Source organism: Aethalodelphis obliquidens, unplaced genomic scaffold (assembly GCF_003676395.1).
Source record: "Aethalodelphis obliquidens isolate GAN/ISIS:26980383/991018 unplaced genomic scaffold, ASM367639v1 scaffold135, whole genome shotgun sequence".
Lineage (NCBI taxonomy): Eukaryota > Metazoa > Chordata > Mammalia > Artiodactyla > Delphinidae > Aethalodelphis > Aethalodelphis obliquidens.
Window position 1 is genome coordinate 507,821 of NW_020838079.1, and position 27,290 is coordinate 535,110.

The 27,290-nt window shown below is 46.4% G+C and overlaps 1 protein-coding gene across 3 annotated transcripts; it reads right to left on the minus strand.

Annotated features, from left to right (window-relative positions):
* Positions 1-14,969: 14,969 nt before the first annotated feature.
* On the minus strand, positions 14,970-20,746 carry CITED1 (Cbp/p300 interacting transactivator with ED-rich tail 1). Of its 3 annotated transcripts, none has more exons than XM_027099633.1 (3): positions 19,750-20,251; positions 16,172-16,296; positions 14,970-15,578 (listed from the first exon to the last, which is right to left on the minus strand). In XM_027099633.1, the coding sequence occupies exons 2-3, from the start codon at positions 16,229-16,231 to the stop codon at positions 15,051-15,053; spliced, it is 588 nt and encodes a 195-aa protein (XP_026955434.1). In that variant the 5' UTR covers positions 16,232-16,296; positions 19,750-20,251; the 3' UTR covers positions 14,970-15,050. The 3 variants fall into 3 exon arrangements, with proteins under 3 accessions (XP_026955434.1, XP_026955431.1, XP_026955432.1); XM_027099630.1 differs by lacking the exon at positions 19,750-20,251 and adding an exon at positions 20,293-20,746 and having other exon boundaries at positions 14,974-15,578; XM_027099631.1 differs by lacking the exon at positions 19,750-20,251 and adding an exon at positions 18,538-18,736 and having other exon boundaries at positions 14,974-15,578.
* Positions 20,747-27,290: the final 6,544 nt, after the last annotated feature.

Here is a 27,290-nt window from a genome sequence, read left to right on the forward strand (position 1 = left end):
TTTTTAATTTTTTTAAATTTTTTTTAAATTTTTTAAAACAGTGCTGCTGTGAACATTGCGGTACGCGGACCTCTCACTGTTGTGGCCTCTCCCGTTGCGGAGCACAGGCTCCGGACGCGCAGGCTCAACGGCCATGGCTCACGGGCCCAGCCGCTCCGCGGCAATGTGGGATCCTCCCGGACCAGGGCACGAACCCGTGTCCCCTGCATCGGCAGGCGGACTCTCAACCACTGCGCCACCAGGGAAGCCCTGTGTTAACTTTTTAATATGAAACAAGATATGGATAGAGGTTCATTTTATTCTTATGGATATCCAATTGTTCCAGAACTATTTGTTGAAAAGATAATTCCCTTTGGTTACTTTTGGTTACTTCTTCATTAAACTTTAAAACAGTTCTTTCTTTTTTTTTTAACATCTTTATTGGAGTATAATTGCTTTACAGTGGTGTGTTAGTTTCTGCCCTATAACAAAGTGAATCAGTTATGCATATACATATGTCTCCATATCTCTTCCCTCTTGCATCTCTCTCCCTCCCATCCTCTCTATCCCACCCCTCCAGGTGGTCACAAAGCATCTCCCTGTGCTATGCGGCTGCTTCCCACCAGCTATCCACCTTACGTAAAACAGTTCTTTTTAATCACATAAGTCACAGATGAATATATTCTCCTTGTAAAATATAAAATCATTTTTGACCACTTTTATATCCAATCAGGCTCCCCCCAACACTCCCCACCAGGTAACAGCTCTAATGACATCAATTTGAAGTGTATCCTTCCAGGTCTTTTTCTATGTATGGAGATAAATTTCTGTATATGTATATGTGTATATATATATGCAGTATTGTATGTTTAGATAGGATCATCCTATATGTATCATTCTGAATTTAGCTTTTTGGTACATAAAAACACTTGTCACAGATCTTTCCATGTTAGAACATAGCGATTTACTTCATTTTTTTAAGCTGTTTCATAGGATTCCATAGTACCACTATACCTTCCTTTGTTTCACCATCGCCTTATTGATGAATATTTAGGTAGTTTTCATTTTTTTCTACTGCTACAAACAATGCTGTAGATGAGCATCCCTGAACCTGCTTTTGGCGCACATGTGTGTTTCCCTAGGTAGATATCGAGAAGGGGAATTTATGCAACAAATACATATATAACACTTACTGTATGCTAAGTTCTCTTCTAAATGCTTTACATATATGAATTCAGTTAATCCTCACAACAAGCCCATGTTTTTATCCTCGTTTTACAGATTAGGAAACCAAGGCACAGAGAGGTTAAACAATTTACCAAAGGTCACACAGCTGGTCAATAGCAGGGCCAGAATTTGAACTCAGATAGTTTGGTTCCAGAGTTCAGTTTGCTGGGTCATAGGGCATGGGTATTTTTAAAGACCTGCCAAATTGGCCTCCAAAGAGGCTGTATGAATTGCACACCCATCAGCAGTGTATGAGAGTATTCATTTCCCTTCACCCTTACTAACATGTAAAACTTTAAAAATAGCATTTTTACTGATTATTAATAACAGTGTGTAACAACTAATATTTATTGAATATTTAATATGTTCTAGCATTCTGCTAAGCACTCCATATGCTTTCTCTTCACCTCACTTTGCTTTAGTTTTCCTGATAGTATCCTCTCTGCTGATATGTATTAATTAGTATGTTTGTTTATTGCCTTTCTCTCCCCACTAGTGTCACCTCCATGAGGGCAAAGATTTTTGTCTGTCTTGTTCATTGCTTTCCTCAACACCTGGAACTAAGTATTTGTTGACTGACTGAATAAATGAATGAAAACAATTTTATGGGGACTTCCCTGGCAGTCCAGTGGTTAACCCTCTATGTTTCCATTGCAGGGGGCCTGGGTTCATCCTTGGTCAGGGAACCAAGATCCTGCATGCAGTGCTGCACGGCCAAAAAAAAAAAAGTTTATATATGATATTTTTGTGTGTATTTAACAAAACAGCTACTAATTTTTTAGGAAATAAATACTTACTAAGTGTTTGGGCCTAACAACAACAACAACAAAACCCAAACCATTTTATGAACGTGGAAATCAAGACTCAAAGAGATTAAGTAATTCACCCAAACTTCCACTAGCTCACGGTGGAGCTGGATTTAGAAGCCAGTCTAATTCCAGTGTTTGTCTGTGCTCTTGTTTAGCCTCCTGGAATCTGTTTTCCATTTCCATTTCTATAATTATGTTATTTCATGGATGTTATATACATGGAATCATGCAGTATGTATCCTTTAGATATTGGCTGTATTTCCTTCAGCATAATTTCCTTGATGTTCATCCAAGTTGTTCATTCCCTTTTATTGCTGAATAGTATTCCATGGTATGGATGTACCACTGTTTGTTTAACCCAGGGAAGCATATCTTAGTGGTTTCCAGTTTGGGGCTTTTAGGAATAAAGCTGCTACAAACATTTGTGTACAGGTTTTTGTGTGGACATAAATTTTCATATCTCTGAGACAAATGTCCAAGACTGCAAGTGCTGGGTTGTATGGTAAGGGCATGTTTACTTTGATTAAAACTGCCCTATTCGGGACTTCACTGTTGGCGCAGTGGTTAAGAATCCACCGGCCAATGCAGGGGACACAAGTTCGAGCCCTGGTCCGGTAACTAAGCCTGTGCACCACAACTACTGAGCCTGTGCTCTAGAGCCTGCAAGCCACAACTACTGAGCCCATGTGCCACAACTACTGAAGCCTGGGTGCCTAGAGCCTGTGCTCCTCAACAAGAAAAGCCACCACAATGAGAAGCCCGTGCACTGCAGCGAAGACTAGCCCCCGCTCACTGCAACTAGAGGAAGCCCATGCACAGCAACGAAGACCCAACGCAGCCAAAAATAAATTAATTAATTAAAAAAAACCCCAAACCTGCCATATTCTATGTCATAGTGGTTGTACCAGTTAACATTCCCACCAACAATGTGTGAGTGATCCAGTTTCTCTGCATCCTTTTCAGCATCTGGGGTTGTCACTAATTTTTATTTTTTATTTTATTTTTTAAATAAATTTATTTATTTTACTTTTGGCTGTGTTGGGTCTTCGTTGCTGTGTGCGGGCTTTCTCTAGTTGTGGTGAGTGGGGGCTACTCTTCATTGTGGTGCACGGGCTTCTCACTGCCGTGGCTTCTCTTGTTGCAGAGCACCAGCTCTAGGTGCATGGCCTTCAGTAGTTGTGGCGCACGGGCTTAGCTGCTCCGTGGCATGTGGGGTCTTCCCGGACCAGGGCTCGAACCCGTGTCCCCTGCATTGGCAGGTGGACTCTTAACCACTGCGCCACCAGGGATGCCCACTAATTTTTATTTTAACCATTCTGGCAGGTGAGTAGTAATATCTCATTGTAGTTTTTTTTAAAACATCTTAATTGGAGTATAATTGCTTTATAATGGTGTGTTAGTTTCTGCTGTATAACAAAGTGAGTCAGTTATACGTATACACATATCCCCATATCCCCTCCCTCTTGTGTCTCCCTCCCATCCTCCCTATCCCACCCCTCTAGGTGGTCACAAAGCACCAAGCTGATCTCCCTGTGCTATGCGGCTGCTTCCCACTGGCTATCTATTTTACATTTGGTAGTGTATATATAAGTTTATGCCACTCTTTCACTTCGTCCCAGTTTACCCTTCCCCCTCCCCGTACCCTCAAGTCCATTCTCTACGTCTGCGTCTTTATTCCTGTCCTGCTCCTAGGTTCGTGAGAACCATTATTTTTCTTTTTTAGATTCCACATATGTGTGTTAGCATACGGTATTTATTTTTCTCTTTCTGACTTACTTCACTCTGTATGACAGACTCTAGGTCCACCCACCTCACTACAAATAACTCAATTTCGTCTCTTTTTATGGCTGAGTAATATTCCATTGTATATACGTGCCATATCTTCTTTATCCATTCATCTGTCGATGGACACTTAGGTTGCTTCCATGTCCTGGCTATTGTAAATAGTGCTGCAATGAATATTGTGGTACATGTCTTTTTATGAATTAAAGTTTTTTCAGGGTATATGCCCAGTAGTGGGATTGCTGGGTCATATGGTAGTTCTATTTTTAGTTTTTTAAGGAAACTCCATACTGTTCTCCATAGTGGCTGTATCAATTTACATTCCCATCAACAGTGCAAGAGGGTTCCATTTTGTCCACACCCTCTCCAGCATTTATTGTTTGTAGATTTTTTGATGATGGCCATTCTGACCACTGTGAGATGATACCTCATTGTAGTTTTGATTTGCATTTCTCTAATGATTTGTGATGTTGAGCATCTTTGTTTGTTTTGTTAGTTTTTGTTTTGTTGTTTTTGTTGGCAATCTGTATATCTTCTTTGGAGAAATGTCTATTTAGGTCTTCTGTCCATTTTTGGATTGGGGTGTTTGGTTTTTTCATATTGAGCTACATGAGCTGCTTGTATATTTTGGAGATTAATCCTTTGTCCATTGATTCGTTTGCAAATATCTTCTCCCATTCTGAGGGTCGTCTTTTCGTCTTGTTTATGGTTTCCTTTGCTGTGCAAAAGCTTTTATGTTTCATTAGGTCCCACTTGTTTATTTTTGTTTTTATGTCCCTTATTCTAGGAGGTGGGTCAGAAAGGATCTTGCTGTGATTTATGACATAGAGTGTTCTGCCTGTGTTTTCCTCTTAGAGTTTTATAGTGTCCGGCCTTACATTTAGGTCTTTAATCCATTTTGAGTTTACTTTTGTGTATGGTGTTAGGGAGTGATCTAATCTCATACTTTTACATGTACCTGTCCAGTTTTCCCAGCAACACTTATTGAAGGGGCTGTCCTTTCTCCACTGTACATTCCTGCCTCCTTTATCAAAGATAAGGTGACCATATGTGCGTGGGTTTACCTCTGGGCTTTCTATCCTGTTCCATTGATCTATATTTCTGTAGTTTTAATTTACATTTCCTTAATGGCTGATACTGAACATCTTTTCGTGTGCTTATTTGCCATCTGTATATCCTCTTCAGTGAAATATCTGTGCAAGTCTTTTGCCCATTTTCTAATTGGATTGTTTGTTTTTTTATTGTCAAATTTGGGGGATTCTTTACATATGCTAATTTTGAGGGTGCTTTATGTAGTCTAGGTGCTAGTCATTTGTCAAAAGTGGTTTAGAGGTATATTCTCCCAGTCTATAGCTTGTCTTTTCATCCTCTTCACATAGATTTCACAGAGCAAAAGTTTTTACTTTGGGCAAGATTGAAATTATCAATTTTTCCTTTTATGGATTGTGCTTTTGGTGTCAAGTAAGAATTCTTCACCTAACCTTAAGTTTTGAGGATTATTTTCTATGTTTTTTTTCCTAAAATTGTGCAGTATGTTTTACAATCTAATCAGTTACCAACTTGAGTTAATTTTTGTATATGATATCCAATTGCTCCAGCAGCATTCTTTGAAAAGGCTATCCCTCCTCCTTTCAACTGCTTTTGCACCTTTGTCAAAAATCATTTGGTTATATTTGTGTGAGTCTATTTCTGGGTTCTCTATTCTGTTCTATTGATCTTTCTATGTGTCTCTCTTTCCACCAGTATCACACTGTCTTAATTACTGTAGCTATATAGTAAGTCTTAACATCGATTAAAGTGATTCTTCCCACTTTCTTCTTCTTTAATTATTATTATTGTTGTTATTATTCTTTTGGCCGCACCGCGCGGCTTGTGGGATCCTAGCTCCCCAACCAGGGATCAAACCCGGGCCCTCGGCAGTGAAAGGGCGGAGTCCCAACCACTGGACTGCCGGAAAATTCCCCACTTTATTCTTCTTTAACAAAATTGTTTTAGCCGCTCTAGTTCCTTTGCCTTTCTCTATAAATTTTGGAATAAGTATGAAAAAATACTACAAAAAAAAACTTGCTGAGATTTTGATAGAAATTGCATGAAATTTGTAAACCTATTTAGATCTTCTTTGATTTCTTTCACCAATATATTTTAATTTTCAGCATACAGATCCTGACCAGGTTTCATACATAGTAGATAGTAATTGTAAATGGTACTGTCACGCCCTAAATTTCGGCTTCCATGTGTTCATCACTAATATATAAAAATGCAGTTGCCTTTTTTGTGTTGATCTTGTATCTTTTGAGCTTGCTGAACTCACTTATTAGTTCTAGGAGTGTTTTTGTAGATTGCTTGGGATTCTCTACATAGCCAATCATACCATTAGCAAATAGGGAAATTTTTTCTTTCTTTCTTTCTTTCTTCCTTTCTCTTTTCTTTCTTTCCTTCTTTCTATCTGTATGCTTTTTATTTCTTTTTCTTGCTTAACTGCACTTGCCTTACTTCCAGTGTTATGTTGAATAAGAACGATGAATGTATATCCTTGTCTTGTTCCTGATCTTAGAGAGAAATCATTTAGTTTTTCTCCGTTAAGTATAATGCTAGCTGTAGGGTTTTTATGTTTTTTTATGAGATGCTCTTTATGAGGTTGAGAAAATTCTACTCTATTCCTAGTGTACTGAGAGGTAATTTTCTCTTTTTAAATCATGATTTGGTGTTGGATTTTGTCAAATGCTTTTTCTGCATTAACTGATATGGTCATATGTTTTTTCTTCTTTAGTGTGCTGATATGGTAAATTACATTGATTGAATTTTGAATGATGAACCAACCTTGCTTACCTGGAATAAGTCTCACTTGGTCATGGTGTATTATATTTTTTATATATTATTGGATTGGATTTGTTAAATTTTTGTTTAGAAATTTTGCAACTAAGTTCAGGAGAGATATTGGTCTGCAGTTTTCTTCTTGTGTGTGTTGTCCTTGTCTGGTTTTGGGATCATGGTAGTACTTGGGAGGTATTTCCTCCTCTTATTTTCTGGAAGACATTGTGTAAAATTGGTGTTAATTCTTCTTTGAATATTTCATAAAGTTGTTCAGTGAAAAAAATCTGGGTCTAGAGATTTCTTTTCCAGGAGCTCTTTAATTAATCAAATGCAATCTCTTTAGTGGTTATAGGACTATTAAGATTATCTATTTCATCTTGGTCAAGTTTTGGTAGCTTTGGGTTTTGAGGAATTAGTCCTTTTCTTCTACATTGAATTCATGAGCATGAAGTTGTTTGTAGTATTCCCTTATTATCCCTTTAATAGCTTCAGAATCAGCAGTGATAGCCCCTGTTTCATTCCTGATATTGGTAATTTATGTTTTCTCTCTTTTTATTTGTGTCAGTCTTGCTAGAGGTTTGTCAATTTTATTGATTTTTTTTCTGAAGAACTAGCTTTTTGTTTCATTGATTTTCTCCATTGTTTTTCCATTTTCAATTTCATTGATTTCTTCTCTTAACTTTATTATTTCCTTCTTTTGCTTGGTTTGGGTTTATTTTGCTCTAGTTTTTCTTGGTTCTTGAGGTAAGAATAGACTATTGGTTTGAAACCTTCCCTCTTTTTCTAATGCAAGCATTTAGTGTTATAAATTTCCCTCTTGGCTTTAGCTACACTCCACAAATTTTTATTTTTTATATAAATTTATTTATTTATTTTTTGGCTGTGTTGGGTCTTCGTTGCTGCACGCAGGCTTTCTCTAGTTGCGGCAAGTGGGGGCTACTCTTCGTTGTGGTGCATGGGCTTCTCATTGTGGTGGCTTCTCTTGTTGTGGAGCATGGGCTCTAGGCACACGGGCTTCAGTAGTTGTGGCATGCAGGCTCAGTAGTTGCGGTGCACGGCCTCAGTTGCTCTGCGGCATGTGGGATCTTCCCAGACCAGGGCTTGAACCCGTGTCCCCGGCATTGGCAGGTGGATTCTTAAACGCTACACCACCAGGGAAGTCCCTCCACAAATCTTGATATGTCATATTCTCATTTTCATTCAGCTCAATACGTCTTTTAAAATTTTCCTTTGAGACTTCCTTTTTGACCCATAGATTATTTAGAAGTACGTTGTTTAGTTTCCATGTGTTTGGAGATTTTCTGTTATCTTTGTTATTGATTTCTAGATTGAGTCCACTGTAGCTGGAGAACATACTCTAGTTGCAGATCTGTCTCTTGCATTGCAGAGCTCCCAGTTTTTGCTTCATGTATTTTGAAGCTTTGTTGCCAGTGCATACACATTTAGGATTCCTATGTCTTCTTGGTGGATTGACCCATTTAACATAACATAGTGTCTCTCTTTGTCCTTAGTAATTTTCTTTGCCCTGAAGTCTACTTTATATGATATTAATATAGCCACTTCTGCTTTTTAAAAAATTAATGTTGGGAATTCCCTGGCAGTCCAGTGGTTAGGACTTCATGTTCTCACTGCCGAGTGTCCGGGTTCAATCCCTGGGTGGGGAGCTAAGATCCCACAAGCCGTGCAGCCAAAAAAAATTAATGTTTGCGTGATATATCTTGTTTTTCATCCTTTTACTTTTTTTTTTTTTTTTGCAGTACGCGGGCCTCTTACTGTTGTGGCCTCTCCTGTTGTGGAGCACAGGCTCCGGACGTGCAGGCTCAGCGGCCATGGCTCACGGGCCCAGCCGCTCGACGGCATGTGGGATCTTCCCAGACCGGGGCACGAACCCGCGTCCCCTGCATCGGCAGGCGGACTCTCAACCACTGCGCCACCAGGGAAGCCCCATCCTTTTACTTTCAACCTACATATGTTGCTATGTTTCTTCTAGACAGCATATAGTTGGGTTGTGGGATGGTGTGGTTTTCCACTCTACTTTTCTCTTTCTCTTAATTGGTATATTTAGTCTACTTACATTTAAGTGATTATTGGTATGTCAGGGCTTAAGTCAGACATTTTGTTTTCCGTGTCTCATTCTTTTGTTTATTCAAGTAATTTATTTATTAAATTGAAGTGTAGTTGACTTACAATATCTTTTGTTTATTTTTGCTTGCATTCCTGTGAGTTACTTGAACATAGTTTAGAGTTCTATTTGGATTTACTTATAATGATTCTGAATCTGTATAGTGCTTTGTTTAGTTTTCTTAGTACTTGCTCTAGGTAGTATCATAAACACACATAACTTATCATAGCTTACTGCTGTTTTAGTGGGTTCAGATTGACTAAGTTCTATTGATCTGTCTTCAAGGTCACTGATTCTACCATCTGTCATTTCCACTCCATTATTGAGTCTATCCAGTGAGTTTTATGATGGCTGCCTTAAAATCCTTGTCAGGTAATGCCAACATCTGATTCATCTTGGTATTGGTGTCAGTTGATTGTCTTTTCTCATTCGAATTGTGGTTTTCCTGTCTTTTGCTATGATGAGTGACTTTCTATTGTATCCTGAACATTTTGGTTATGTTAGGAGACTCTTGATCCCATTTCAATCTTCTATTTTAGTAGGCAGTTACCTGTTTAGGTTTAGTATGTATGTTTTAGTCTACTTCTGTGGGTTGTAGTTCAAGTGACAGTTTAGTTTTCCAAGCCCTTGCAATGCTATTTTTGTCTACTTCATTCTTCTGTTGTCTGTGGGGCTCCTGCTCCATCCTTGCTGGTGCTATCTGCAGTGGCAGAAGGCACTTCCCTGAGCTGCTTGTTTTTGCTGGGTGATCTTCTGAGGGAAGAGGAAGTTGCTGAAGCCACTGTACCTGCGTCTCCTTATGCCACTGATTCAGTGGAGGGTAGGAAGATACAGGGCTACTGCTACCACTGCACGCAAATCAGGCTTCCTGCTGGTTTCCCAGTTCTGGAGTGGGGACTGAGACAGTCCAAAGCTTTGCTGCTGCAAGCAGATCAGACCACCACCTGGAGCTCTGGTTGTGGAGCAGAGCTTAGGTCCCCCAACTAGGTCTCTGTTGGGCTTCTCCTTTCCCAATTCCTGTGTGTGTGTGTGTGTGTGTGTGTGCGCGTGTGTGTGTGTGTGTTTGTGGGGGGGGGGTTGCTGTTGGTGGTTTGCCATTGCAGGCCTCTTTGGCACCCAGTATGTGGAAGATTAAAAAAACAACTGAGGAAACTCACCATGTTGTCATTCCTCAAGTCCTGAAGTTTCTAGCCTGCTTTCCTGCTTTCAGAGCCTTTTCGTCATTGTCTGTTGAATAATTTCTAGCATGTACAGTTCTATTTGAAGAAGAGGAACAGAGAAAAGTGAGTCTACATCATCTTGCTCTGGAACCAGAAGTCCCCTAGTGTAGTTTTAAAATACATTTCTTTTAGTATGAGTGAATTTGAGCATCTTTTGATAAGTTTTAAAGTCATTTAAATTTCTTTTTCTGTATTTCACTTTGCTATTATTTGCTATTATTTGCTCATTTTTATATTGGGTTGAAGGTCTTTGACGTCTTGCTTTGTAAGAGTTGTTTTCATATTCATTATGAGTTGCATATATTTTCTCAAGCCTGTCACTTACCTTTTGATTTTAACTTTTTTTTGTTTCTTTTTTTTTGCCATAAACTTTTTTTTTCGATGTAGGGTTTTGTGTCATTCTTGGAAAGGTCTCCTCATATCAAGATTTTCTTTTTAAATCCCCTCATATTTTCTTCTAGTACTTTTATGGTTTCATTTTTTAAAAAATATATATTTATTTATTTGGCCATGCCGGGTCTTAGTTGCAGCACGCGGGATCTTCATTGCCGTGTGTGGGGTCTTCCTTGTGGCATGCAAGATCATTATTTTAGTTGCGGCATGAAGGATCTTTTAGTTGCGGCAACTGGAATCTTTAGTTGTGGCATGCATTATCTTTAGTGGCTGGCATGTAAACCCTTAGCTGTGGCATGTGAGATCTAGTTCCCTGACCAGGGATTGAGCCCGGGCCCCCTGCATTGGGAGCGTGGAGTCTTAGCCACTGGACCACCAGGGAAGTCCCTCATTTTTTATTTTTAAATCTTTGGTCCATCTGGAAATAATTTTGGTGTCCAGTATGAGCTAGTGCATCCAGTCATCCCAAAGCATTTATTGAATAGTTCCTCATTTCCTCTCTACTTTGAAATGCTAACTTAAAAATTGTGGTAAAAAAACACATAAAGGATTGACCATCTTAACCTTTTGTTTTTTTTTTTTGGCTGCACTGCGCAGCTTGCAGGATCTTAGTTCCCCGACTGGGGATCAAACCTGGGCCCACAGCAATGAAAATGCCAAGTCTTAACCACTGGACCGCCAGGGAATTCCCATCTTAACCACTTTTAAGTGTGTAGTTCAGTAGTGTTATCACATTGTTGTGCAACAGAGTTCTAGAACTTTTTTATCTTACAAAAGTGAACCTCTAGGGACTTCCCTGATGGTGCAGTGGTTAAGAATCCACCTGCCAATGCAGGGGACACAGGTTTGAGCCCTGGCCCCGGAAGGTCCCACATGGCACGGAGCAGCTGAGCCCGTGCGCCACAACTACTGGGCCCATACGCCTAGATCCCGTGCTCCGCAACGAGAGAAGCCACTGCAATGAAAAGGCCATGTGCTGCAATGAAGAGTAGCCCCTGCTCGCCACAACTAGAGAAAGCCCTTGCGCAGCAACAAAGACCCAACACAGCGCCCCCCCCAAAAAAAAAATCAAAAGTGAAGCTCTCTAATCATTGAACAACAACTTCCCATTGAAATGCTACTTTTTCATCATAGACTAATTTCCTGTCTTTGTTATTTTTTGCCTGGACCATTGTAACAGCTTTCTAGCATCACCATAATTCCAATCTTTCATGCACACTGTAGCCTGATTCATTTTCCTCATGCAAGCTCTGACCACAACACTCCTTTATTCAAAATCTTCAGAAGCCCTCTTGGATACTGCAATTGAAATTAAGTCCCCCATTTGCAGCAACATGGATGGATCTAGAGATTATTATACTAAGTGAAGTAAGTCAGACAAGGAAAGACAAATATCGTATGATATCGCTTATATGTAGAATCTAAAAAAATATGATACAAATGAATGTATATACAAAACAGAAACAGACCCACAGACATACAAAACAAACTTAGGGTTAACAAAGGGGAAAGGGGTGGGAGGGATAAATTAGGAGTTTGGGATTAACATATACACAGTACTATGTATGTATAAAATGGGTAACCAACAAGGACCTACTGTATAGCACAGGGAACTATACTCAGTATCTTGTAATAACCTATAGCGGAAAAGAATCTGAAAAAGTTACATATGTAACTGAATCACTTTGCTGTACAACTGAAATTAACACATTGTAAATCAACTATATTTCAATAAAATTTTTTTAAAAAGAAATTAAATTCCCCATTGCACTCTTTCGTAGCACCTATACCTTTTGTTCCTGTCACTTCTCAGGATTTATGGTTTTAATGATCTGCATGATTATTTGACTGTTGTTGATCTCCTTGCTAAACTTCAAGCTTCATGAGAGCAAGGGCAATGTGCTCGTCGCCTATGCCCAGATGCTTTGTGCATGCCTGGTATATAGTAGGTGCTCAGTCCATGTTTGTGGAATGATACTCCCCTTGCTTGTGGAATAAAGTAGAAGCAACTGCAAAATCTGATCCTAACTTACCTTCTCTCAGCCTTCTGCCCTTCAAGGAAGTCAAGCTGCTGCACTTTCTGCCCTTCCTTGAAAAAGCCATGGGCTTCCTAACGGTTGGTTCTGGTTTACACCATGTCCTGATTTATCTTTTAGTTTGTGCTCTAGTTGTTCCCTGTGCCTGAAGGCCATGCCCTCCCCTCAGTCCCCTAACACAATTGCTGCCTTATGGAAATACAATGTATCCTTCGAGACCATGGCTGTCTCTGCCACTGGACTGTGAGTTCCTTGAGAGCTGGAACAGGGTCCCCCACATTTGTCCCCAGGGAGCAGCACAGCTCCTGGCCTCTAGGAGGCACTCTTGCTTACACATCCTCACCTGCTCCCAGGCTACAAGCTCCTTGTGGGTAGGCAACGTTCCTTACCTGTGTGTATCTGGGAACCTTGCTTCCTAGCCCCTAGGACCTGGCCCAGGGTGAGGCTTGGAGTTGGCTCAGGAATTTCCTGGAGACCTAATGAACGTGCCTGGTCTTGTTGTGAGAGGCCTGAACATGAAATGGTGGGGCAGGGGCAGAGGCTTCCTTGCCTTCCCCCAACTGTACTCTGTGATGTCCGCCCCCCCCCATCATGCCCCTTCTCCAGCAATAAACGATTACCACCCTACACGCTCACCCTGCCTCCCCAGATCCCTTAGGACCCCATGTCTTCCTGTTCACAGCCTTAGACAAATCTAACCATACACCTTCAGCAGGATCATTCTAAAAATCAAAGTTGGTTAATTCTTTGCTTTCCTGCAAATTTCCAGAGAGGCTCCACAAGCCACAGGGCTGGTGGTACCAAGGATAAAGGCGCACTCCCAGCTTGGCCTAGAAGGCCCTTTGAGCCCAGCCTCTTGCAAACTTCTTTCTAGTCCCCTCCTCTCACACCCCGTCCCAGCCCTATGACCCTGCTTGCTAAGCTCCAGTTGTGTAGCTAGTACAGACCCTTTCATGAACATGCACTTACATAACAGCTTTACCCCTCACTCATTCTTTCTTTGGCTGACTCTGGTCTTGTTTTTAAACCCAATTGTTTTTGTGGGTAGATAAGTCTTTGTGTAAAGGCACAGAGCAAGGCCAGCGAGGATGCACCACAAACAGATAAACAGTTGCTACCTCAGTGGAGGGCAAGAGGCGATCAGGATTGAGGGAGAGAGCTGGTCAAAGGGTATTTTCGCTTTATCTGTAGAGTTTCTACTTTTCACAAAGAGATTGGATCATGTATTTATTACTTGTGAGATATCAAAACAAACAAATGAACCAGTTCAATACCAGGAAGCTTTCCCCAGACTTCCCAGGCAGATGGAGCTGTTTCCTTTTCTGGGATCGAATAGGACCTTCCGCCTGTGTTATAGGAAATACTGTTTTATTGTAATTTGTTGATGCCTTCCTCCTTCTAGATGGGGGACTCCCTCAGTGGTACAAACCTTAATTTATGCTCCTGATACTTAGCAGAGTGCCTGGCCCAGAGCAGATGCTCAGGGAATGCTCAGTCCAATGCCTTGCCTCTTTCGGTGGGCTCCTTCGAAAGCATTTTCTAGGGGACAGGCCCCATGCTAGTCCTGAAAAGCTGATTAGTTTTCACAGTGTCCAAGGAAGAATGTCTCTGGGAGTCTGAAATGTGGGTAGAGGAGCCTCTAGGCTCTTCGGTTGTGTCAATGAGGACAGGGCTGGATTCCACACCAGCCCCATGCCCCCACCTGCCCCCTTCCACCTCAAGGCGGGGATCCAGTTCAATGCTGCCGTCCTGTCACTTGGCATGCTTCTAAAGCTACTGCCTCCTCAGCAGTTAATCTAAGGGCAACAGATATATCCCCAAATGTTGACCTTGTCGAGCCCAGCTCCGATCTATGTCTCTAAAATGGAGGCCAGCTCAGAGAAATGGGCTGTCCCCATACAGTGTGGGCCAGAGTTAGGGGACACATGTCCCAGGCATGGAGGTGGGGCTTGAGCAACTGTCTGAAGGACTTGAAGGCATCTAAAATCTCAGTTTAACGGTCTGTAGCTTTTGCAATTTTCCAGAGAAATCTGAGCTCCCAGGTCATAGGATCCTTCTTGGGTCATACTTATTGCCCAAGGGCAAAAAGGCAAGGAGTGGCCTTACTGCATCATCTGGATTGGTTCTAGAGATGGGGTGGGGGTGCCTTTTAGAGTTGGTGAAGCATGTGCCACGTGGCTAGGGCAACCCTTTAGACTTGGATGCACAAGTGGCCAGGATGCTATAGAAGGGTCTGGATCAGCCTTTCTTCCAAGAATGCTCCCAACCAGCCCCTGTCATCAACCTCGAATAGGACAGTGTTCCTGGGGTCTTAAGGCAGTGAGGCTAGGTACTTGGACTCCTGGAGATATAATGGCAGTGGTGATGGCAGTGGCAGCAGGAATTCAGTGAGGAGCCTCCCCTCCCCACCCCCCGACCCCACCTCGGTCTTCCCCATTCCTCCCATCCAGCCCAGCTCCCTCCCAGCTATTCACCAGCAACCCCACCATGGGTCTCAGGCAACCACACCATGGGTCTCAGAATTGCTAAAAGAATGTCAGACCATGCCACACCCCATTAGACCTCAATGAAGAGCACCTCCAGTTGGACCATCTCTTGTAAGTAACTTTTATTTTTATTTACAACAGAATTGGTGGCTTTATTCCTCCATCTTTAGGAACAGTTGGCATCAGCAGCCAGATGGAAAGTCTGCAGTGAAGTCAAACTCATTCTGTCCCAGCCACAGCTCCGGAAGCTCATTGGCTCGGTCCAGTCCCAGTTCCACCACCAGTGACATCAGCACCTCCTCATCCACCGGGTCTGAATCGATGATGGCAGAGCTCTGGGCACCAGCAGAAGGAGAGAGTGACCCCGCCCCTCCCGCCTGAGCCCCGAAGCCCCAGTTTGGCAGGGGCCCTGCCTCTCCAGGTTGGCCCGGAGTGGCGGCGGCCATCCCATGATACTGGCTATTAAGTTTCTGCAGCTGCATACTGGCCAGCAGGTGAGGGGCGGGGTTCAGGTTGAAGGGTGGGGGTTTAGTGGGAGGGGCGGCAGTAGGAGAGCTTATTGGAGATGGAGATCCCGAGGAACTAGCAGAAGCCCCATTGGCCTTGGTTCCATTCGAGGTTACCCCGGGGTAGTGCAGGATGGCCACTGCTTTGCGATCTTTCACCGCCAGGTTAGAGTAGGCCAGAGAGCTCATCTCTGGGTTGGCATCCTAGAAGACAGAGAAAGGCAGAGTATGGTACCCCTGCTCCAGGCTTTGTTCCTCACCATTCATCAGGCCCAAAAAGTGCTTCATCAGGGGCTAGTGGTGGGGAAGTAGCAAGAAGGCCCCCTGGAAAGGTAGGCTCCTTTCCTAGCTTGAGTTAGGCTCAAGTATCCTCCTGCCACCTTGGCTCCGAGCACTGTGCTCAGGCCTAAGTCCTCATGCTGGGCACCCGTCATCCTAAATGAGTTCACTGCTTTCGTCTCCGTCCCCCGACTCTGCCTTCAGCTCGCCATTCTACAAATGGGATCTCATTGTCCCTCTTCTCAGCCTCACTTTAATCCATTGAGACAATGGAGCAGTTTTTTTCAAATTCTGCTTCTCTGCTCCATTCTCTGCCATCTTTCAATACCCCTAGTGGGTTCAAAGTGACCATGTTTAAGTAGAAGCTATTTTCATTCTCTCCCAAGAAAGCCCTGCTGTCTCCAGTCTGCTAAAGGACACCAGATACCCCAGCCAGGAGGGCCTACCACATGGCCGCGGCCCTGGCCTGGTTGTCTTTCCGGCTCCAGTGTCTCCGACTGTAAAATGGCAAAAGTTACCTCCTTCATAGGTGAGGTGCCACCCTTGACATCAAGTGCAGGCCTCGACATAGTTGGCATTTCAGAGCCTTGGCAGAAGTTGGATAAATTGGTGGGAGGTGATGCTGCCAGCTGGAGCTGTTGTGCTGTATGTGAGGGAGAAGAGGTAATAAGGGCAAAGGCTTTATTGACCAAGCAGGTACTAGCAAAGCCCAAAGCTGGGCCATTCCACACAGCTACAAGGCAAGGATGGTGACGGGTTAGACCCAAGACCAGAGACCACCTGAGCAGAGGGAGGAGATCCAGTTGGAACTTTTGCCTGAGGCAGGAAAGGTGCTAGATTTGGCCAGGTGCTGCCCAGACAGCCAGCTACCCACATCACCAAGAGGGGACACATATGACCGTTTCCTCATGCCAGTGATGTCAGAGCCCCAAGTGGGGTGCACTCTTCCTGATTCTGAGGACAGCAATGTCCCTGAGTAAGTAGCACACTGTCTCAAAGGGCCACAGGCATTCAGATTGGAGGCATTTAGGTCTCCACCAGAACTGGGAGAAAGTAGGAAGGCGTCAGGGCGAGGAAGACCTAGAAAGCTGGGGGCTGCTACCCAGAGAAGGAATAGGTCCCCAAAGCAAATGTCATGGGGCTCCAAAGTCCTGCCTCAGCCATGGTTTCGTGTGAGAGAAGCTGGGATGATCAGGGTAGTCTGGGGGCTCTGAAGTAGCCAGAGAGCAGCTAGAGATGTCTCAATTTCCTCCACACCACAAGCCCCCTCCAAGACAGACCTGGCAGCAGCACTTGGTTTTCCCAGGACACCTGCTCTGAGCCCAGACACACTCATCTGTAGTGACAGGTGGGCATAATTCTTCCCGGAGGGAAACTGAGGTACAGAGGTTCAACAGCTTTCCCATCAGGTGGCAGTGGCTAAGGGAGCAGGAGCCAGCACTCCTGTGCCCACATGCCTCATCTGACCGCTGGCCAAATCATCATACCTAGAATGATTCAAATGGCTCCTGAAGAAATGATCCCCTAGGTCAAATGCCAAAGGGATAAGATAAGGGGATGAAGGGAAAAGAATCTCCCCAAACCAGAAAATAATAATAATAAACAATCTCTGAAGACTCTAAAGTTATTTTCCCAGAAGCTTTTTTTTAAAGCCCCATATATTCTAGCCTTCATGATGAATTAGAGATGTAGAATGTCATATTTATAAATACCTCCTGGCCCAAAGAATCTTCAGCATCTTCAAAAGTCTCTAATCTTTCCAACAAGGCTAGAATTCTCTGTGACACCTCCCTCCCCCAGTGGTCATTAAGAATCTGCTCAGACCCTTCTAGAAAGTGGGCACTTACTACCCCTCTTTATCATCTCTGCACCGCTTACTTGTAGGGGAGGGAGGCAAGAAAAATAGAAAAAGGAAGGGGGGCAGAAAACACAAGAAAACAATCGGTTGCTGGGTCTGCCACCACTGCTTGATTGGAGCCCTGTTTCTTCTCTGAGGCAACCAGAGAATATTTCAAGCCAGTGATTACAAGACAAGGAATCTAATCCATGTCGTCTTCAAGAGCCCAGCACCTTCAGTATCAAGCAATTTTCATGTCCTAAGAAAAATGTCGGGAGGGGGGTGGCTGTCCATCCTTTCCTGTTCCTATCCAGCCTTTCTTCTTTCTTTATGCTACCAAGTACCCGAATGTGCATAAGAAAAAAACAAACAAACAGCAGCAACAACAAAAAGAAACAGAAAGAGGAGGAAAAAAAGAAAAAGGAAAAAAGAGAGAGGGAGTGCAAGAGAAAAGTATCTCTGTTCTGATATCAGTTCCTGGGGAAGACCATTTTACCACGTCTCCCCCTTCAGGCTGTGAGCTCCCCTAGGCAGGACCCTGTTTCCATTCAGATCTGTTGCCTCCCATCGCCGCTTCCCCCTCCACCAGCCCCGACCCCCGGCCTGGGTCTGTGCTCCATAGGCGCTCAGTAAGTGTTGTTGTATCCGTCTGAAGAGGCAACCGCATCTCGATCGGAATCCTTGCCCCTGCTTCCCCGATTTCGTCTCCCCTCTGCCACCCAGCCCATTCGAAGGCAAAACGTGGCAGCACAGAAACGTCCCAGCTCTCTCTCCAAGCCTCGAGCCGACCACTGCGAAACAGCTGCGAGAGACGGCTGGGCAACCCAGAGCAACAAGTGCCTCGTCTCCTGCGGGTGCCTCGCGGGCCCGGGCCACCAGTTCCCGGTCCCGCAGCCCGCCCTCCTTCACAGACCGTCCCGTGGGCCGGCAGCCCCCTATCGCCTAGATGAGGGTGGGAAAGGGAGAGGAAGAAGAGAGAAGGGAGAGGCAGGTAGGGGGGTCGCGTCTTTGACCTGTTGGGGGACCAAAAGTTAAAATGGCACCAACCGGATGGCTCCATCTCGATTGCTATTTTCTCACTCAGGAGAAATTTAAAAATCCAAACAGTACTGCGGCTTGGCTTGGATGCGCTCTAACCAGACCAGTCAGTTTCGCCACCTGAAAACTAAAGGCCCGTTGTTTGCGGACAGCTCGGCCGCCCTCCTCGCCACATCCCAGGTGGAGCCGCTGGAGCTGGGGGCGGCCGGGAGCATCCCTGAACGGTGGACCGCGAGCACCCAGGCCGCCAGGGCCCCGAGCGTCCGATCCCGCGAGTGCCGTATCAGGAACCGATCGTGGAGACAGGATAGACAGGCGGGGAGGGGCCCGGGGTCTCGGCCTCCCCGGCGAGTTTGGGGCCCCGCGGTGCTACCGCGCGCGGGGGCGCACTCCGGCGCCGGCTGCGGCCACTCCCGCGCCTCACCAACACTTACTGAGCGCCCGCAGAGCACCCGACGCGGCCGCGGGCTGAGCCTACCCCCTAGCCAAGTCGCCTGTGGTCAGTGCTATCACTCCGCTACGAGAAGAGTGAGAGGCTCGGAGAGGTTCGGTAACTTGCCCAAGGTCACAGCGCTAGAAAGTGGCGGAGCCGGGATTCGCAGCCAGGTCTGTCTGCCTCCAAGTCCGGCGCTTGGCGAGGCAGGGAGTCCGTGCGCGGCCCGGCCCCGCCGCCGGCGTTTATAGGCAGAGGGGTGTGTGCGTGTGTGTGCGTAGGGGAGGGGGGCGTGAGTGTGGGGGAGAGCAGAGGTCGACCAGGCAGTAGAGGCAAGTTGCCCAAATTCTCTAACTTCCATCCCTCAATTCCGCTGAACTCGGTCCGAAAAGCCCCTCTCGCCTTCAGACCCCGAAGGAAACCTGAGCTTTGTGCAGCCCCAGAGCCGGAGCGTCCACATGCGGTCCGGGCGATTAGCAAAGTCGGTGGAAGCCAAGCTGGAGAAAGCGCGGGCGCGGGGAGAAAAGGTGCTGCTGTCTCCCCAGGAGAAGCGGGCGCTTGGCCCGGCCGGCCGGCAGGCGGGCGCGCTGGCGAGCGAGCCGGTTCGCTGGCTGGCGGGCGGGCGGGCGGCGGCCCCTCCGCCCCCCCAGCAGAGCAGCTTTCAAACAGAAAACAAGTCCCCCAAAGACCCCCGGCCCGCCCGGCCCCCGCCCGCTCCCTGCGCCCGCTCCGCTGGAGTCCCCGGCCCAGCCGCCCAGCCCACCGCCCTACCGGGCGGCCCGGCTTACCTCCGCGAAGCCGCCTGCCCTGGAGAGAGGGAAGCGCGGAGCCTGGTGAGCCGCGGGCGCAGCGGCGGAGCCCCCAGCCCCTGGCACGCACGCCGCCACCGCCGCCGCGAGCCGGTCGCGCTCAGGGCCACCCGACCCCGGGGCGCCTGGGAAAAGCCCGCACCACCGCGCCGCGCCGCCGCCGCACCTCACCGTGCCGCGCCAAGCAGCCCCGGCCCGCGCCCGTGCCCGCCCGCCCGCCCGCAGCTTCGGCGCCTGACTCCGGGGCGGTGGCGGTGGCGGTGGCGGTAGCAGCCACCGCGCTCCCTTCCCGGCGCGGGGGAACCGGGTCTCAAGCCCCCATTGCCGCCCGGAGAGCCCTGACGCACACGCACACGGGAGCAGGCTGGCCTCGGCTAGGAATCCCAGGAAGGACAGACCCTTTTCCCCCTTTTTCTCTCCCCCCCTCCCAATTTCCACGTCTTTATAACCGGCTTAGGGCATTATTAGCACATGTCCTGGCTCGTGGGCGAGTTGGTGGCAAAATCTGAACTGGATACTCACCGAGGGCCAGAGCGGGTGCTGCGCCTTCCTCAGCCCTCTTCCTCCTCGCCAGGAACGACCCTTCTCCGGCGGGCTGTGGGCGGGCAGCCGGGCGGAGCGAGCCTCTTCTCGGCAGCTCAGCGGTGCCCCTTCTGCAGCTGTGCCGCTGGGAACATTTTATAGCGGCGGCTGGCGTGTGTGGCCCTTTAAAGGCGCTCGAGCTGGTGCAGTCACCGCGGATCGTGTGAAAGCGAAGGGCCGGCTGGGGAACGGAGTCCGAGCGGCTCCGCGGGTCCGGCGGCGCCGGGGACCGGCCACGGCTCCCGGGGTGCGGCTGGCGGGCCCAGGCCGTGGTCGCCCCGAGCCCCGAGCCCCCGGCCGACGCCTGCGCTTCTAAAGCGGGCGGGGGCCCGGGCCCCGGGCACAGTCTCTCCCCACCGCCCTGCATGGACTTGCCCAATAAATTCCACTTAGTAATTTCGCTGAGGCGAGGGAGAGCTGTTAGTGTCTGTTTTCTGACCTAAATCTAGAGGGTGGTCAGAGCGGGCTTCAGGGAGTTGGGGGGAGAGCTATGGGCTCAGGAAATGACCTGGGGGAGGAGGACGAACAAGGGACGGGGTCCAAGGGGCACGATTTGGGTTTTCTGCAGGGCTTTCTCGGAGTCTGTCTGCTCCCTTTGGGCTGCACCATCTCCCTGGTTGAAGGGCCGAGGCTGGGGGTCCCTTTCCCCTTAAAGTCGCCAGATTCCAGGCAGAGCTTCTTGGAGGGCCTATCCGTCCCGCAGCGGTGGCTTCCTTCGAAGACCTGAGCTGGGATTGGGTTCAAGGGATTCTCTCTTGTGGTTATCCAGGGCTGAAGGAGGCTGGCGGGTTGCGACGTGGAGATAAGTCACGGATCGTGGGGCCAGGTGCAGCTCACGAGGCACAGCCGAAAGGCCAAGAGCAGGCAGCAGGGTATGAAGAGCTTGCCCCGGGGCTCGCGGGGACGACTCCTGCGTTCCCAGTATGCCAAGTTATTTTATTATCATTATATAATCATTCCAGGTAATAAGAATAACATTTTGCATTAGGAGCACATCTTTCTCGGGTTAGGATGTTATCTTACAAATCTCCTCGGTCCGGGTCTTCTGCTTCATTTCAGTCATGCTCCTCCTGGCCAACAAGCTCCCATCTCGCCTCTTACAGGAAGGCCACCAGGACTACCCTTCTACCAAACTCTCTTTTCTTGGCCCCTTTCAGCAATAACTACTCAGTTTACAGTGTTTATAAAACATGCTCTTTTTTAAAAGTCCTGATGTTAAGAAAAAAGGGGGGAGGGAATGTCATGAAGTCATTTTCACTGTGTATGTGTTCTGTCTTCTTAATTGGATTTGAAGACCTAAAGGTCTTTTCCTTTTCTTCTTTCTTTCCCACTTTTTCTCTTCTTTTCTTTCTTTCTTATTCTTTTTCTTTAGTACCCCAAAGTGCCCTGCATTTGCTCTTTGAACAAAGTTCTGTTTGTCGATGGACTGACTGGCTTACTGACGTAAAGATGAGGAGCAAACAGAGGGACAGATCAAGGCCCTTCCTTGACGCCTGGAGTAAGCTGGGGCCAGTGCTCTGGACGCCAGGTAAACCCATTCCCCAGCCCCCAAAGCTATCTTGCCTGTCTCCCTTCCTTCCCCTCACCCTGCCTCAACACAAACCCCAGTAACAATCACATCCCACACACCATCCTTGCACTTTCTCACTTTGCACAAAGATTGTAGGTCGTGCCCAGTTTCCTTCTGATAAAAGGCGGGATCTATCGGGACCCTAAAACCCTACAAAGTTTGCTTGTGAAATACACCCTCAAGCCATCTTGGTGTTTGCCTGACGTGAGCGACCCCGGGCTTTCGAATTGTGTTTTGCTAATTTGGACCTCCGACCTACCCTCCCCCTCAGCCCCCGCTCGGGAGAGGGTCTGGAAACCGCGACAGCGTCTCTGCGGAAGGCTCCGGATCCGGGAGGTGGCGGATCCGCCCTCCATCTATTGGATGGCTCCCAGGCCAATTGTTAGAAAGAGGCATATGTTCATCTCGGCTTCTGGAGTGTCTCCGGAGCAGTTGCTCAACAGCCAGCCCCCTCCCCCATCCGGACCATTGAAGGGCAGAAAAAGGAGCGCCCTCCGCCACATTTCTCTTTGCCCACATGCCAGAAAGGGTCTCCCCACTGGTAACTTCCTGTCATCTCCACTGTCCACCTCCTTGGGAGCAGGAAAGAGAGGGGCTACGGGCACTCAGCTTTGGAGCACAAAAGCCACCCTTTTCCTTTGGGGGGCAGATGGAAGGGGAGGTTAGTCTCAGAGGCAGGGAGAGAGCAAAGGAGACATTTGCATTTCTCTGCAAATATGCCCTGGATCACTGACTTCCCAGTCGGTTCCAGCAGAGCTCAGAGCTCTCCGCTGAACTCTTATCTCTAACTTGGCAACTAGACTGCGAGCTCGCAAACCAAGGAGAGGACAGGGATGATCACCCAGCAAGAACCTTCTGTGCTCCAGCATTGGACCTGGCATGTTCCCAACCATCATCTCACTTAATTCCCACGCCCTGTGAGGTAGGGTTTACCAAAGGTGAAAAGGAGTCCCAGAGATTGTTCAAGTTCACACAGCCAGGAGGTCCGGTGTTTGAATCCAGGTTAGGCTGAGTGTAGAGTCCTCACCCTCACCCCTGCACCTTGCTGCCTGGGAGGGTAAGGGGGCATCTAAACTGTGGTCAAGAGTACAGGTTCAGGGGTCAGTCCTCCTGGGTTTAAATCCCTACTCTGCCATTTACTAGCTCTGTGATCTTAAGCCAAATGGCTTCATTCTTCAGGCCTCAGTTTTCCCATCTGTTAAATGGGGATTATAATGGGAGCAACTCCGTGGGCTTGTTGCAAGGATCAAAGGAAAAGCTTGGGTTGATGCCTGCTGTGTAGTAAGTGGTCCACAAATGCTGTGCCTTCTGATTCTTTTCCTTTTGCCTCCTAGTCCTGCCTCAGCTTACACACTTCAGGTTCAATAATACTTGCTGACTGATTAATTTAAAAACCAGGCTGTGAGGGGATGAAGCAGGTCTATAAACTCAGGAAGGGGAGAAAGAGGAAAATGCAGGTTTGTTCTCAAAATCCCACCTTCCAGAACCAAGGGCTGTCTGAGCCTTATGATGGGAGCAAATTAGGGAGCAAAAAAAGACCATGACTTTTTACAGGACAGCCCGTATGCATACAGAGTGGTCTCTAGAAACATATACAATAAGTGTGTAGAAAAGTTAAAAAGCACACATTGCCACGTGGCTTGCAGGATCTCAGTTCAAACCCCGACCAGGGATCAAACCCCGGACAACAGCAGTGAGAGGCTGGAGTCCTAACCACTAGGCCACCAGGGATCTCCCATAAAAGCACAGGTCTTTGTTTAAGAATGTTTGGAGCAGAATTGTTTGTAATAGTGAAAAATGGAAAGCAATTTAAATGTCCATGGTGAAGGAGCGGCCCTTGGTACCTTGATACTAAAAAACATTGTTTTTAAATCCTGATTTCAAAAACTCTTTTATTCATGGGAAAATGTTCACAACAAAATATTAACTAAAAAAAAGACACAGGGTACAAAGTTGCATAAATATGATGCCAAGTTGCAAAGGGCACAAAGAGCAGAAAATTAAGTACTCACTGTTTCCAACCATGTATGAATATGGGTAATGAAGCAATGGTCAGGAAAACAACAGTGTCAGGCGGGTGGTAGGATTGTGAGGCATTTTTTTTCTCTTTTCTCTGTTATGCAATATGATTATATTATTCTTATAATTTACTATAAGTTTATAGTTAATGGACTGTGTAAACAGTATGCTTCTACTATTGTTAAAATTATTTGTGCATAGAAAAAATATTGAAAGAATATACACCAAAATAGGGACTTCCCTGGTGGTCCAGTGGTTAAGACTCCACACTTCCAATGCAGGGGGCACAGGTTTGATCCCTGGTTGGGGAACTAAGATCCCACATGCTGCGGGGTGTGGCCCACCCCCCCCCAAAAAAGTATCTTAAGGAAAAAAAAAAACCTAGAAAAAAACAAACAGAACACCAAAATGTTAACAGTGATTATAATTGAATGGTGGGATTATGGATGATATTTTTCTTTTCCTTTATTTTTCTGCTATAAGATTATATTATTTTCTTACAATTAAAACAGGTTCATAATTTGAAAAGTGCGTAATCAGTACAATCCCGCTGGTGTTAACAGTATGGCTGTAAATTGAAAAAAATGGGAAGGAAATGTATTAAAATATTAACAGTTTTTATATTAAGTGGTAAAGGATTATGATTCTTCTTTAATATGATTTTATTACTTTTATAGTTAAAATAAAATGAATACTTATGAATGGCGTATACAGTAGGATCCCACTTTTGTTAAAAATGTATATATATGTGGGTGTGCATAGAATAAATAATAGACTACTCCAAAATGTGGTTGTCTCCGGGTGGTAGGGTTATGGGTGATTTTTGTTTTCTCTCTTTTTAAAAAAAATTTTATTGGAGTATAGTTGATTTACAATGTTGTGTTAGTTTCAGCTGTACTGTTTTGTCTTTTATACAGGATTTCTTCATTTTCCAAATTTTTTACAGCTATCATGTATTATCTTTTAGTTATGAAAAATGTAAAAAAGAATTCAATACTGAAGTATTTATGGGAAAAAAGGGCATGTCTGGGATTTGCTTTAAAATATTCCAGTGGGGATGGGAGAAAAGTGGATGGGGATATAGAAAAAAATGCGATGATAATTGTTGAAGAGGGGTACATGGGCCTTCATTATAATGTTTACTTGTGATTATGTTTGAAAAGTTCCATAAATACTTTTTAAAAAGCATTTTCACATCCATTATCTTATAATCTTATGCCAACCCTGTGGGGTTGATTATCTCCATTTTGTAGAAAACCAGAGGTTTTCAAGAGGTGAAGTCACTTGCCCAACCCGTCACACAGTTGGGAAGTGAGACAGTAGGCTTGACTTGGGGCTCCTCACTGCAAGCCCAGGGCTCCCCACCACATCCCAGTTGCTGCTTCTTTATAACAATTTAAAAAAATTAACATTTCGTCTGGCGATAAATGTCATAATTGTTCCCTGCACAGAAATTGGAAATAACAGAAAAGCACCAGGAGGAAAACATCATAACCCACCGGCATCATAGAAAGACCCTTTGGTGTCTGGTCATGCAGACTTTATCCCTGCTGTCTCTTACTCCAGAGGTAATGGGTGGGGCAAACATCGTAAATGCAGTAGGAGTGGTGAGTCATTCCTAATGGGCTAGTGAGTGAAGCTGCAGCTGTTTGGGGACCCCATCATGTGTGAGGGGCTCAGGAGATGATGAGTCCTAGCCACCGCCTCCCATCCTTCCTTCGTGCCCCCTCCAGATACTGCAGTCTGGATCACAGTTCTTTCCTGTATTCTTCCTTCTCCTGTAGGATCTCAAGGACTACAAGTCCATTTGGGAAGTCAGGGTGGCCTCTCTCCCCTTATTTCATCTGGAGATCCTGCCCAGAAGCCCCCTTGGGATCCTGCAAGTCTGCAACCACACCGAGTGCGGTTGTGCCTCCATTTCCCCATCTGGAAGATGCTAGTGAGAATAGCAGACCGGTTAGCCTCTGCCAGGGAGTGATGAGCTAACGTCTGTAGCGCTTTCCAGCCCCTCGGAGCAAGGTGCCGGAGCCTCCCCAGCGCCTCGCCTGCCGCTGCCAGCCTGAGTGAGCGCCTGGGCCTGGCTGCCCCGCGCCGAGGGAGCGGTCGCATTCCTCTGCCCCAGGCCAGCGGGCTTGGACCCGCACTCGCTTCTGCTCCTGTGTTAAAAGAAAAAAAAAGGAGGAGAATTGAAAAGAAGAGAAGATGAAGAAGAAGAGGGGAACAGGGAACAAGATTAGTCCTGGGGAAATGGCCTTGAGAAACAGAAAACAGAAGAGAGCAGGGAGATAACAGGGCATCCTTGGGCACTCCAGTCAGCTTCAGAGATTGTAGCCTTGGTTTCCTGTTTACACAGGGGGGTGGGGGAAGTTTGGAAAGGGCCAACAACTGGGGCCAGTCGAATTGATTCCCTACTTGATTTCCTGTTATTTGTACATAATGGGAAAACCTCAAATATATGCAAACAGCTTCGGCCACCCAGCCTCTCACATCCTTCATGGCTCCGCCCACTTCAGGCTTTGGGGATGTCATTCCAGTACATGCCCCTTCTCTGTGCTCCCTCTTGGCATTTAACTTCACAAGAGGCCTAGGAAGTCAGCACTATCACCCCATTTTAGAGAGAAAGGCACTGAGCCCAGAGAGGTGAAATAACAGGCCCAAGATTGCAAAACTAGTAAGCAGCGGAGCTGAGATGCACAACAGAGTGGGACTCACCCCTAAGGCCAAACTCTCCCTCTAGGATCCCTGCTCCTCTGTTATCGGTGTCTATGCTCTTCTTGCTTCTAGAACGGATGCTCGGCCTCTCCCACTGCAGTTGGTGGTCAATGTGTGTGGGGCAGAAGGTATTCGTGGCCCAGCTTGAGGGAGAGACCCTTGAGGGGGGAGCCCAGTTAGGGTCTGCGGCAACAGTCTCCAGGGATGAGGTGTGGGTTGGGAGAGGGCTGCAGCCCGAGGATGGCAAAGACGACTCTGAAAAATATTATCTAGGGAAAAGCACAAGGTTCAAAGGCAGGGAGGGAGAAAGGTGCTGATGTCGGGGAGAAAGAGACACAGCTGGGCCAGCCAGGCCCTGGGCTGTTTGGGTGACAGCAGTGAAGCTGGAGGCCTTGGGAAGGTGTGAGGTTTTTGTGGGGGAAGAGAAACTCTGCTTTAAGCATGTTTGGTTTAAGCTGTTGGCAGAACATCCAAGTGGAAATAGCTTGCACACAGCCAGGAATATAGGACTGGAAAGAAAGTGTGAGGTTGTGTCAGAAAGAGCAATTGGCAGGATGACTTTCGGCCAAACTGGGGGGAACGTTCCCCTGCGTCTCTCCGCAAGCACAGAGAGGGGCTTTCTCCTCAGGCGCAGGAC